We start from the raw sequence: 13,960 nt of genomic DNA on the forward strand, positions 1-13,960 counted from the left end.
TTTTTCACTCAAAAAGGGTAGTGAACCTGTGGAATTCACTACTGCAAAAGGCTGTGGAGGCTAGACCATGTTCGAGAAAGTTCGATGCATTTTTAAATTTTAAAGGCCTTAAGAGGAGAAAGTGGGAATATGGCATTGAGACGATCAGCCATGATCATATTGGTCATGTTGCGGCTATACAGGACATTGGTTAGGCCACGTTTGGAATATTGTGTGCAATTTTGCTCTTCCTCCTATCAGAAGGATGTTGTGAAATTTGAAAGGGTTTAGAAAAGATTTACAGGGATGTTGCCAGGATTGGAGGATTTGAATTAATGGGAGAGGCTGAATAGGCTGGGACTGTTTTCCCTGGAGCATCGGAGGCTGAAGAGATTCAGCTACTTCACTCTCCACCTTAGTGAGGAATCCTATACAATTAAGGTTATTCTTCCCCCAAGGGACCCTGCACAAGATTACTATGCCTTTTTCATACCACAGTACCCAGTCTAGAGTAACCTCTACTCTGATTGATTCCTAAAACACCATCACTGGAAATCCTCCTTTACATTATCATTGCTAGTTTGGTTTATCCAGTCTAGATGTGAATTAAGGGCGCACATAATTACAGTGCAACTTTCTTCACTGATTTCTAGCTTAATGCCTTCCCTTAGTTGTCCACTACTGTTGGGGGCTTACAGACAACCTCCAACATCAGTAACAAATATGTTTTCAAAATCTATAGGTATAATGATATAGAATACACCATCTGTTTGTCCCAAATTCTCTTGGCAGTGAGAGGAAAGGCAATATGAGTCTGCAGACACATTGTCAAAACTTGGTTCTTCCACCCCTCCACATGCTCAAGGTGCTGAACTGAACTAGGGTCTCAGTTGAGACGCTTTCTTGAAAGACCAATATAAACTGCCTTGACTGAGGTGCACTCCACAGCCAGGAATACTCCAAACTGATACTGCAATCTCAAAAGGTTAGTGTAACTAATCATGGCCTATCTTGTTCTGCTAAAGTAAAAAATAGTCTACGAGTACTGACAAGCACAAAAACCAAAGGGGACAGCAACTAGACACCAAAGTGTTAACATTCATACAGACACTGATCCAAAGGTTATGAGTTGCTATGAATAAAGAATGAAGAACACATCTTGATGGGGCGAAATGCTCAACAGAATGCTCCAACCACAGTTGAAGTTATGGATTGAAACTTCCATTGTGCATGAAGACCATTTTGTGATGGAGACTGGTATAACACTAGGGACAAGGCTGTCACTGTATAATACTGAGATACAACAGGTGTAGGAACAGGTATCACTGTGTAACCCATGGGTACAGAACAAGAGAAAGAATAAATGGGAGTATTAACACTGAAGTCCCACCTGTTTGTGAAGTGTGTAATGACATCTCTGAACAGGATGATTAGAAAATATATTTTAAAGACGGCCCTTGTTCCCCAGTAAGAGGAGTTGTGGCAGACTGACTGACTCATGCTTCAGTAAATGGGTGACTAATAGTAGAGCACGGTAACAATATTGATATGCATTCAATACTCCTAGCCTTCATGAGGTTGCCTCTTTAATCTCTCGGAAGCTAGTCCAAGCAAAGACTCTGAGAACAGGCCCAATATAAGTTAGTGCACAATCGGGTGAACTGGCAGAACTGCAATTATTGATTGTTGAACTCCAGCATATATCATAGAATCCCTACAGTGTGGATGCAGGTTATTCAGCCCGTCACATCCACATCGACACTCTGAGGAGCATCCCAACCAGACCCACCCTCGATGCTATCCCTGTGACCCTGCATTTTCCATGGCTAATCCAGCTAGCCTATACATCCATGGATACTATGAGCAATTTAGCATGGCCAATCCACCTAACCTGCATATCCGGGAGGAAATCGGAGCACCCAGAGGAAACCCACATAGACATGGGGAGAACGTGCAAACTCCACATAGACAGTCACCTGAAGCTGGAATTGAACCCAGGTCCTTGGTGCTGTGAGGCAGCAGCGCTAACCACTGAGCCACTGTGCCATCCCAGTTGTCCAGGATATGTTCACGTTTTTATATAAATTAAGAAGGTGCCCATATCTAATTGTTCCTGTCGCATTTCTGATGAAATCCTTTGATATTTTCTCTTTAAAAGCACGAACACTTGCACAGTAATCCATTTCAACAAACCTCTCACGATTACATCTCTGAATCTTCACAGACAGGATGATAAAAATGCAGTAAAAGCTTTCTAAGTTGATGGATGGGTGGTTTTGTCAGCTTTTGAAACCCTTTCTAGAAGACTGGTCAAAACAAATCCCTAACAGCAACAGGAACCAAAAGCTCCCTTTCCCCCCCTCAAAAAGCCAATGAGTTGAACATATTAAAATTTGTTAGAAATGTCACTTGCTGCCTCTTTAGGTCAGGCTAAAATAATTTAGAACTGGTTTTGCCAAGTGAGATCAGTGTGCTGCTGCCTCCTTGCTATAAGAACATAGAGTCACTGCGTGGATACCATTGCAACCAACACAACAGAAGCAACATCCTTCACTCTACCTTGGTGAGGAAAAGCTTGCTGTTCAATAAATTAGAAAGCTGCACAAGACCCTGTTCCACTGTCTGGCGTCGAGATTCAGGGACATCCAGATCCCGTTGCAGAGGGGACTCCCTGTGCCCTGGGAAAAAAATTCGCTCGGCGTAGGCCTTGTAATCCAGAAAAGGAATTCCAGTTCCAACCAGATCACTGGACAGGTCCATCATTTCAGTCATGAGATCTGTTAAGTGTTTTAATTTAGAGAACAGAACAACATTTTGTTAGCAATTTGAGAGCAGGGTGAAGAGACATTCATTGAAATAAGTAAAGCCAAAAGAAAATACTGTGCAAGCATGAAGTGATTTAACCTCTTCGCACAGAGACATAAAACAGAGACAGGGTCCCAGAGACACAGAAGTTAGAACAACCCAGCACAGGAACAGGCCATTTGGCCCTCCAGGTAAAAACAAGGACTGCAGATGCTGGAAACCAGAGTCTAGATTAGAGTGGGACAGGTCAGGCAGCATCAGAGGAGCAGGAGAATCGACGTTTTGGACAAAAGCCCTTCATCAGGAATACAGGCAGGATGCCTGCAGAGGCCCAATGAAGGGCTTTTGCCCGAAACGTCGGTTTTCCTGCTCCCCAGATGCTGCCTGACCTGCTGTGCTTTTCCAGCATCACTCTTATCTAGACATTTGGCCCTCTGAGCATGCACTGACACATTTTGCCCTTCCATTTTAAAACTATCTTCACTTGTACAATCTGTACCCCTCTCCTCCCTTCCTAATCATGTATTTGTCCAGGTGTTTCTTGAATGCTGCTATTGTGTCTGCTTCCACCACCTCCTCTGGCAGTGCCTTCCAGGCAGTAACCACCCTTTCTATGAAAAACATGCCTTTTAATTCCACCCCCCACCTTGAACATGTGTCCCCGAGTAACTGATCCCTCCATCCTGGGGAAAAAAGCCTCATACTTTCCACTCTATCCATGCTATTCATAAACGTATAAACTTCTATCAGGTCTCCTCTCAACCTCCTGTGTTCTAGTGGAAACAAACTTTCTTCTTAGCTATAATCCCCCATATCAGGCAACATCCTGGTAAACCTTTGTTGTACAGTCTCCAAATCATCCCCATCCTTCTGGGTAGTGTGGTGACCAGAACTGTATGCAATATTCCAAATGTGGCTGAACTAAAGTTCTATAAAGCTGCAGCATAACTTGCCTATCTTCATTCTCAATGCCCCTTCCAATGAAGGCAAGCATACCATACGCCGTTTTTTTCACTACCTACCTACCTGTGTTGCCACCTTCAGTGATCTGTGGACCTACACACCCAGATACCTCTGCATATCAATACTCCTCAGGGTTCTGCCATTCACTGTATAATTTCCACCTGTACTTTACCTTCCAAAACGCATCACCTCACATTTGTCCGGATTAAATACCAACTGCCATTTTTCTGCCCATGTCTCCTGCTGCAACCTCCTCCTCACAATGCACAACCCCCATTGATCTTTGTATCATCCACAAACTTACTATTTAGACCAGCTACGTTTTCCTCCAAATCATTTATGTCGATCACAAACAGCAGAGGCCCCAGCACTGATCCCTGTGGAACACCATTAGTCATAGCCCTCCATTCCAAAACGCATCCTTCCACCGCGACCCTCTGTCTCTTATGATTAAGCCAGTTCTGTATCCTTTTTGCCAGCTCAGCCCCTGATACCATATGACTTCACCTTTGGTACCAGAACAGTCTGCCAGAACAGACACAGATTACCTGTAAACTCCTTCTTGCATCGATCACGAACGCTGGTCTCCAGGTTCTCCAACTGGATCTGTACTTTCTTGTAGTCTCTCAAGGCCTGCTTACTTTTCCGCCTGTCAAATGGAGCACAAGATCACAGCATTCACAGAAATTAGTAGATTATTGGATTGTAAATAAAGTTAGATCTCTGATCCATTGCTCTTATGAGGCTAACATTACCAACTAAGTCAGTTTTGCAATTAAAATGTGAGCAACAGTCAGCTTCCATGTTACTCCAGACCCCAGTTGTAATGACTTTTTCTGGCTCTCTCCACACACACACACACACACACACACACACACAGACACAGACACACACAAACACACAGACACAGATTCGTGGACAACAACAAATGGGTTGCGGAAGAGAAATTAATTTGATTCTAGGAAATTCCCAGGGGTCTGGTTATCAGAAGGGTGCGATTGCACTAGAGAGGGTGCAGAGGAGATTTACCAGGATGGTGCCTGGGATGGGAAGGCTCAGAAATGAGGAGAGACTGATTTGGCTGGGCTTGTTTGACATGGAGCAGAGGGGACTGAGGAGGGACCTGACTGTGGTATACGTAATTATGACAGGCTCGGATATGGTAGATCACGGGTATCTTTTCCCCGTAGCAGATGTGTCGAAGATCAGACGGCATAAGTTAAAGGTAAGGAAAGGATGTAAGAAACATGCAATGTGCTGCCTGAGACAGGGCTGGAGGCAGGTACTCTCGCAACATTTAAGCAGCACCTGGATGAGCATTTAAATGCCTGTGCATAGTAGGCTGTGGACTGAGGTAAACAGGATTAGTGGTAGTTTGGCATTTGTTGGCCAGCATATATATGGTGGGCTGAACAGCCTGTTTCTCTGCTATATAATTAATTTCACATTGAACTCTTAGAGTCTTAGAGTTGTACAGCACGGAAACAGATCCTGCAGTCCAACTTGTCCATGCTGACAAAATGTTCGAAATTAATTTAGTTGCATTTGCCAATATTTGGTCGATATCCCTCTAAACCCTTCCTATTCATATACCTATTCAGATTTTTTTTTAAAAATGCTATAATTGTACCAGCCTCCACCACTTCCTCTGGCAGCTCATTCCATACACACACCACCCTCTACATGTAAATGTTGCCCCTCAGGTCCCTTTTCCCTGCAACTTAAACCTATGTCCTCTAATTTTGGAGTCTCCCACCCTGGGAGAAAGACCTTGGCTATTTATCCTATCTATGCCCCTCATGATTTTATAAACCTCTATGAAGGTCACCCCTCAGCCCCCAAAGCTCCAGGGAAAATAGCCCCAGCCTATTCAGCCTCTCCTTGTAGCTCAAACCCTCCAATCCCAGCAACATCTTTGTAAATCCTTTCTTAACCCTTTCAAGTTTCACAACATCCTTCCTATAGCAGGGAGACCAAAACTGAATGCAGTATCCCTAAAGTGGCCTCACCAATTTCTTGTACAGGTGCTAGATGATATCTCAACTCCTATACTAAATGCACTGACCAATAAAGGCAAGCTTACCCAATGCCTTCTTTTCTATTCTGTGACTACACTTTCAAGCAGTTATGAAGCTGGACTCAAAAGTCTCTTTATTCAGCAACACTCCCCAAAACCCTACCATCAAGCGTATAAGTCCAGCCCTGATTCGCCTTTCCAAATCACCTCACATTTATCTTAATTAAACTCCATCCACCACTCTTCAGCCCATCGGCCCATTTGATTAAGGTTCCGTTGTAAGCTGAGGTAACCTTCTTCACTATCCATGATAGTGCCTATTTTGGTGTCATTTGCAAACTTACTAACCATATTCATATCCAAATAATTTAGAAAAACATCAAAAGTCCATGGATCCAGCACCCATCCATACAGCAAGTTGCTGGTCACAGGCCTTCTGTCTAAAAAGCAACCCACCCACCACACTTATGAGAAAGGAGATAATTCATCATCCCAGATTCCATAACTCAAACCATCAATGAGGGCACCCTTTACAACTTTTGAGTCATTATTAATATTTCCATGAGCTGGGAGATGATTGGGAGGACGGTGAGGATATTGTTAATTGTCACCCACCTGTAGATAAGCACAATGATCAGGACGATCAGTGCAACGATGGAGGCTCCCACCCCAAGTCCAATCTGGGCCTCGAGTGGGAAATTGGATTGGCTCTCGGCATCATATCGGATCTTTCCCAGCTTGAAATGTAGCTTTCCCATCTGCACCTGAGAGACAAGAACAAAAGAGTGAAGGAACATGAGACAGAAAGAGGGGGGTCTAACTGCAGTAAAGTGTTCCCAAAGAGAGATTTTGTGTGTCAATTGTGACCGTTTGTTTTGGCTTAAGGACTACTCAGTACAACCTTCCATATCAGCAGTCTCCTACACCATATCCAAGATGAGAGAACGTGTAACATACAATAAATTCTGGTAGAGTGTCCAGGCTTTCTCGCTTCCTCCGCCTTCGGGCTGTAGGCTGCTCCAGGGGGGGCTCACAGTACAGGTGATTTGCAGTCAATGTTCTCACAACACAGATTCCCTCACCCACCATTGCAACCACCTCTTCCTTCGTAATCGCTAGGTCCAGGTTTTCCCCCTGAATGCAAAAGTCAAAAGTAGACTCATGTGATGTAAGGTGAGAGACTTACATACATTAACATCATTTATTTTAGGATGTGGATTTTGAACTAGTGGCATGTGAGTTTTCATCTGCGTACATAAGGGGGTTTAATAATTAACTTAGCAATATTTATGGAGACATAATTTTTAAGCCAGCATGTGTCAGAGAATAGGGGGCTGTGGCCCTCCAAGAGTGAATATGTTGCTTGCTTGATTTATTTGGATAATTTTATAACCAGAGGACATAAACATTGAAGAACATTTGTTTGCTCTTGGTTTATAAGAGCCAACAATCTTATTTTGCCAAAGGAAAAACACAGATTAGAGCACTTTTCTGTCAATTTGTAGAGAACATGTCTGGGGTTAGATGTACGAACAGTTTCCCCGGATAAAGAAGTTAATTCTGAACAGTTAGCAAATAGATTTGGATTGAAAATTCCAGACCATAAGTATTTGGTTCGAATACCAAAGGGATTTTTTAAACTAAGAAAGTTTAAGTTCAGATGTTTGAATAATCAAATAGAAGAACATCAAACTTTCAAGACATGGAATTGAAAGAAATAGTTAAGTCCAGCCTATAAATGTAGTAGATAAGGGAACTGTCTGGTATTAGAAAATTGTGAAGGAATGGTGCTGGGAATAAAACATATTATTTTGCTGTCTGTTTTGAAATCTTTCAAATTATGTTTATCTGTAAATAGCTTGGTTTGTTCTATTTATCTTTTATTATAATAAACCTTTGCATTATTAAAACCAAATCTGTAGCATTGCATGCTTACATTTCAGTGAAAGACCACCGCTTTAAATAAAAACAAACGTGATTTATACAGCCAGATTTTAGTCAGTAACATCAGGTGGGATCATACTATTAAGTATGGACTGAGCATTACAGGGAAAGAGGTATGTTTTACACAGAGAATAACAGACAGGAAAATAAACTCCAACTGCAATGGGCTATTGGAAAAGGTTTGTAGTCAGTTCTGTGATGCAGGATATCAATCCTGAAGCATTCTGCAGAGTCTGAAAGATTGCCTAATCCTGCAGAGGGCTATCTGTTTCTGAGAGGAAAACAGTGTTAGAGCTAACACTGGAGTAATGGATTAAGAGAGAGTTAAACTATCACATCTTAGGTGATTGGGATATATTCAGATCCAAGTACAGGATTCAAAGACAGAAAGCTATTGGAATTCATGGATATGAACTCCTCAATGTAAAGAGTGGAGAAGTCTTACCCTTAGAGTCATAGAGCTGTACAGCACAGAAACAGACCCTTCAGCCCAACTCATCCATGCCAACCTAGATATCCTGAAATAATCTAGTCCCATTTGCCAGCATTTGGCCAATTTCCCTCTAAACCCTTCCTATTCCTATCCCCATCGAGATGCCTTTTAAATGTTGTAACTGTACCAGCTTCCTCCGCTTCATCTGGCAGCTCATTCCATACATGCACCATCCGCTGCAGGAAAAAGTTACCCCTAAGATCTCTTTCCCCTCTCACATTATGCCTTCTAGTTTTGGGTTTCCCTACCTCAGGAAAAGACCTTGACTATTCACCCTATCCTTGCCTCCCACAATTTTATGAACTTCTATAAAGTCATCTTGCAGCTTCTCACATTCCAGAGAAAACAGCTCTCGCAACATAAACTGAAGAGACTCAATTAAAGTTTATTCATGGATTATTGTTATCATTGGCCTTCAGAAATGCTGAGCCAACAACTGCAATTTAAATATAAAACATGGTAGATATGTGAAGTAAAATGAATAATTACTGTAAATGCATTTTCCTGTAAGTCAAAAAACACAAATACAAAATATAAAAAATATCACCTGGCAGGTTGGCAGGGGGTGTCCCAACTTACAAATGTCTGATTTAGGAATGATCCTGCTTATGAACATGGTCTCATTTTGAGTATAATCTTAATTATCCAACATATTAATTAATTATCTATCATTTCCTTTAGTTACAAATTGTCCTGCACTCTGCTCCAACTTGCACACAAATCAACTTGTGAATGGACTCGAGCAGACTATCTGTATTTAATATGTTGTGCCAAGATACCTTTTAAAGAATTTTTTCACAGGATGTGATTGTTGCTGGCTGGGCTAGCCTTATTGCTCATCCCTAATTGGGACACATTGCCCTTCTGAATCACGTGCAAACCATGTAATGGGGGTGCACCCACAATGCCTTTTTAACCCAGTGACAGTGAAGAAATGTTGATGTAGTTCTAAATCAGGATGGTGTATGTAAATTTGATGGGATCTTGCAAACAGGATTATTTCCATGTACCTGCTCCCCTTACTCCTCCAAGTGGTAGAGCTTGTAGCTTTGGGAGCTGCTGCTAAAGAGGGGGGTCTTGGGGAGTTGCTGCAGTGTATGTACTGTGGCTATGGTGGTGGAGGGAAGAGATGCTGAAAGTGGTGCATGCTGTGCCAATCCACTTGGTCCTGGCTGGTGTGGTGCATTGGGAATGCTGTTTGCCCTGCAGTTACTCCAGGCAAATGTAAAACACAATATTCCATTGCATTTCCAACTTGTGCCTGGAAAATTGTGGATAGCTCTTGGGGAGTCAGGAATCGAGTAACTCATCGCAGAATAACCACATTACTGTAATACATTAGCTGCTGAAATACACGAGAGGAAAACAAGAAAGTCACCATACCTCAACAGACAATACACTGCCTGGCTTGTGTCTGTATGGCTTTGATGGGTCACCCGCATTCAGTGGCTTCAGGATTGGGTCAGGCTTGTATGTGAACTTTGTTGGACTGATCTCATTGAAATCGAAGCACAAATTATCCATGAGGAAGTGCACGGTGATGTCAGCATCGCTGGCAGGGGCTTTGATTGATGGTGTCTTACAAGTCATGAAGAAGGAGGAATTCACCTGACAGAATTCAGTAAACTGCAAAAGGTTTGGGAGGAGTAAGTGGGACAGAAAGAAAACAGATGAGAATAATGGCACCATATCTCACTAAGCCAGACAGTCAACATTACAATTATTTGCATTGCCACAGTATAATGTCGTTAATATAGTAACAGGTCCCCAACAACTTCATGTCAGGAAAATAGTCTTTTTTCCCTCATTAATCATTCATGAGGTGTCGAGGCAAGGAGTCGCTGACCAATCCTTGATTCCTCTTGAAATGAGCAGCTTGCTAGGTCATTACAGTGGGCAGTTAAGAGTCAACCATATTGCTATCAACCTGGAGTCACATGTAGTCAAAAAGTGTGGCACTGGAAAAGCGCAGTAGGTCAGGCAGCATCCAAGAAGGAGAGTCGATGTTTCGGGCATAATCATGACACATGTAGGCCAGACTGGGTAAGAAGTACAGATTTCCTTCATAACAGTGATCCAGATGGGTTACTGCAACAACAATGTTCATTTCTTGGCCACGGTTTTGGAGACTAGCTTTCAATTCCAGATTTATTAGTTGAGTTTAAATTTCACCAGCCACCAAGGCGGGGTTCAAACCCACGTCCCCCAAGCATTGCCTGTGTCTCTGAATTACTGATCTATTGTATTACCGATACATCACCAACTCCCAAAATGGAGAAGAGATAGAAGGACAGAGGGACATACTCAAACACTATCTTTTTTAAGGCAGTTTAAGATCACACAAGTAATGATTTACTCAGCCAATGTTCAACCATCCTCATCCTGTGAAAGCAAAAATCCTGACCATTGAAATCATCAAGGGGGCTGTGGGGAGAAGATGGGGTTATGTAATATTCAAATGGACAATGCCAACATACAATGACTAGAACTGCTGGTTAGAAATCTGATGGGCAACTGACAGCCAGTGCTATATAATAGTTACACCAGGTAAAACCACATGGTGAACAGAATTAAATATTTAACTCAGTTAATGAGCACAGTCAATAGGAGACGAGCTATACATAAGATCATTTCAGGCTGTCTCGCTGATTTAATCTCACCTGCAGTGTTGAAGATTGCTCCTGGTGAACTGAAGAACATCAATAATTTCAATAGTGCAATTTGAATGTAGACATTTTAAAACTCATTAGAAGAGAAATGAACAGCAATGCCTTTTAATTAACTGCACTGAAGCCAGTATCCCATCACCAAGTCATCCTTTATTTACTTGTGCACAATACACTGGTTGTAGCCAGTCAGCTCAGAGTCAGTCACCTGAACTGAGGAGACTCTAATATCCTGGTTTGAAATTTTTTTTTCAAAAAACACTTTTGCTTTGTATCATCTCATTAGGTTTTCCTTTTTTTGAGCTCAAATTTCACCCTGCAAGGATTTGAACGCTTGTTTGCAGAAAGTTACCCCACAGCTCTGGATTACTAGCCCAGTGACATTACCATGAAACCACCACCACCACCTCCCACTCTCCTGGTTATCTTGGTCAGCTAGGAGTTTCCCGATTGGGCAATGTTAACAACAACCCCAATCAATGCATGGTAGTGAACAAGGTCATCCTGGCTCCAATCACAACAGCCTTCTTAGTTTTGACTTCTTTCAAATCCATGCTCCTATATTTTATATCAATGTTATTAAAGTCTCTAATTCGTGTGACTAAGCTTTGATCTTTGCATAGACACTATGCCACTTTGCATGTAGCTGAACACAACGTAGTTCAACAGGGAGTGTATGCTTTAGCTGGCTTGGCTCTGGTGTCTGATCTGACCACCTTCCCGGTGGAGAGTGATTGCCCGAATTGTTCCTCATCAAGAACAATTGCTTTATTCTGGGTCGTGGGCCTGGTTTAACCCAACATTTTGGTTGGGAGCTCTCTTGTTTATTGAACCATTTTACACATCAGCTTTTCTCACCTTGTCTGCATGCCTTTCAGTGTTGTTGTCCTTCATCATTCTGCGCTTCCTCTCTCTCACCCGGCTCTGTCGCCCAGATATCGATCTCTGCCTTCGTTCGTTTGGGATTAACTGGACCATCATTTGAGGTGTTTGCACAGCATCTAAATTTTGCCCATTTATACTGATCACTCTTCCACCACTGAAAGATCACAGAACAGATTGACAGGTTTCGTCATATAGAAAGTCTCAAGCGTTTCTTACAGGTAATTGTTCCGGTCAATTTGGGTTCTTTTTGAGGCTAGGAGAAATTGAGGACTGGAGAGTGAGAGTCAAAAAGTGCGGTGCTAGAAAAACACTGCAGGTCAGGCAGCATCCAAGGAGTAGGAGAGTCAATGTTTCGGGCATAAGCCCTTTGTCAGGAATGTCATGAGGTTGAAGGTATGTACTGTACAGCAGTCACAGTGTGGACTGGAAAATTGAAAGTATGTAACATTAGGCTGTGAAACAACTACCTGAGCTTGGTTGCTATATTTTCACAGCATTTCGAATTTAACTAATCAGTTTAAATTATGCCCCAAAATACTAAAACCCAATTGAATTTGAATTTTACTGTTTTGTTAACATTGAACCAATGAGACAATCTAATGCTTTGGGGTATAAAAAGCAAGCATTTTGGACAGTTAGCCATAGAAAGAGCACCACCTGCCATTGTCATACAGACTGCCCACAAACCCTCTCTCTGAAAAGTACCTTTTTCATATGAAAACTCTGAGCAGCAGAAGACCAAAGATGACCCAGGGAGATCTACAAACAGAGAAGAACCAAAGACTACAACCACTGTCTGGTTTTGAAAATTGATCTGCTGTAAATTTAACAGGGGCTTTATCAGATCAGCATATTATTATAGAGTGGGAGATTAAATAATCAATCTTAAAGAGAAAAGAGGCTTAGAGTTGTAAATAGTTCTCTTTTGGAGTTAAAGAATAAAATTATTATTTTTTTCTTTAAATAGTGGAATTTGGGTAGTTCTCGGTCACTCATACTTTAACAGATTATGAGGCAGGGTGAGCTTTTCTGTGCGTTTGGTTTAAATTAGCAGAAGGGCTTACCCTGTGTCATAACATCTTCATCATTCCTGATGAAGGACTTATGCTCAAAACGGCAACTCTCCCGCTCTTCAGATGCTGCCTGACCTGCTGTGTTTTCCAGCACCACACTTTTTCACTTCCTTTTGAGGCTTACTGGTTTACTACATATTCTCATTATTCTTACAGTATACTCCATACTAGCTTTCCTTTGTGAATAAAAACTAATTTAATAAAAGAGCGTGTATGCACGTTTACCATTGACTCCCAAGATTAAACCAAATCAGCAGATGGTCCCATAGCCAACACCAATTTGAATTTTTACAGCACCTTTAACATAATTAAACATCCTTAGACACTTCAGTGCTGTACTATAAAGCAAAATTTGACACTGCAGCAAAGAAGTCACAATTTGGCCACTTCTTGGTCAATTAGACAGACTTCCACAAGCACGTGTGTTAAAAAGGTTTGTGATATGGATTCATCAAGTGATTTACTTTGCCATCAATGAGAGACAATTTTTTTTTTTGGTTTCTCCTTTTGCCTGCAGTACACCCTGTGTTCCAAGCAAACGATCAATTTATTTTGGGCCAGTAAATAGAGGAATTATGGTGCTGAAGAATCAAGCACTTTCTCACCCTGCATTAGTCACAAACTTGCCCCCCCCCCCAGGTTAGGTGTTCAGCAGGAACGGAGGATGAACCACATATCACTCTGCCCAATGATGTGCCTCATCTTCAACCCCACTCTAAGATGTAGGAACAGAAACAGGCCACTGGGTCTAGTCCACCACATAATCATAGAGATGTACAGCATGGAAAAAGACCCTTTGGTCCAACTCGTCAATGCCGACCAGATATCCCAACACAACAGTCCCACCTGCCAGCACCCAGCCCATGTCCCTCCAAACCCTTCTTGTTCACATACTCATTCAAATGCCTTTTAAATGTTGAAATTGTACTAGCCTCCACTACTTCCTCTGGCAGTTCATTCCATACACGTACCCTCTGTGTGAAAATGTTGCCCCTTAAGTCCCTTTTATGTCCTTCCCCTCTCACCCTAAACCTTAACACTATGGCAGTCCCAGATTATGTTTGGAAAGTTAAAATCCCCTACCATGACCACCCTATTATTCTTACAGATAGCTGAGATCTCCTTACAAATTTGA

General features: G+C 42.0%; 1 protein-coding gene across 6 annotated transcripts in view; it reads right to left on the reverse strand.

Moving 5' to 3' along the window:
• Window positions 1-13,960, reverse strand: part of LOC140483656 (plexin-B1-like) — a 255,061-nt gene that overhangs the window by 38,280 nt on the left and 202,821 nt on the right. For all 6 annotated transcript variants that reach the window (XM_072582003.1, XM_072582000.1, XM_072582005.1 and 3 more), the window contains 6 exons: window positions 11,726-11,906; window positions 9,585-9,827; window positions 6,722-6,898; window positions 6,380-6,528; window positions 4,296-4,396; window positions 2,539-2,756 (listed from right to left, as the gene is read on the reverse strand). In XM_072582003.1, the coding sequence (XP_072438104.1) occupies window positions 2,539-2,756; window positions 4,296-4,396; window positions 6,380-6,528; window positions 6,722-6,898; window positions 9,585-9,827; window positions 11,726-11,906 (1,069 nt within the window). The remainder of the gene's footprint in view (window positions 1-2,538; window positions 2,757-4,295; window positions 4,397-6,379; window positions 6,529-6,721; window positions 6,899-9,584; window positions 9,828-11,725; window positions 11,907-13,960) is intronic.

This window comes from Chiloscyllium punctatum, chromosome 12 (genome assembly GCF_047496795.1).
Source record: "Chiloscyllium punctatum isolate Juve2018m chromosome 12, sChiPun1.3, whole genome shotgun sequence".
In the NCBI taxonomy this organism is placed as follows: domain Eukaryota; kingdom Metazoa; phylum Chordata; class Chondrichthyes; order Orectolobiformes; family Hemiscylliidae; genus Chiloscyllium; species Chiloscyllium punctatum.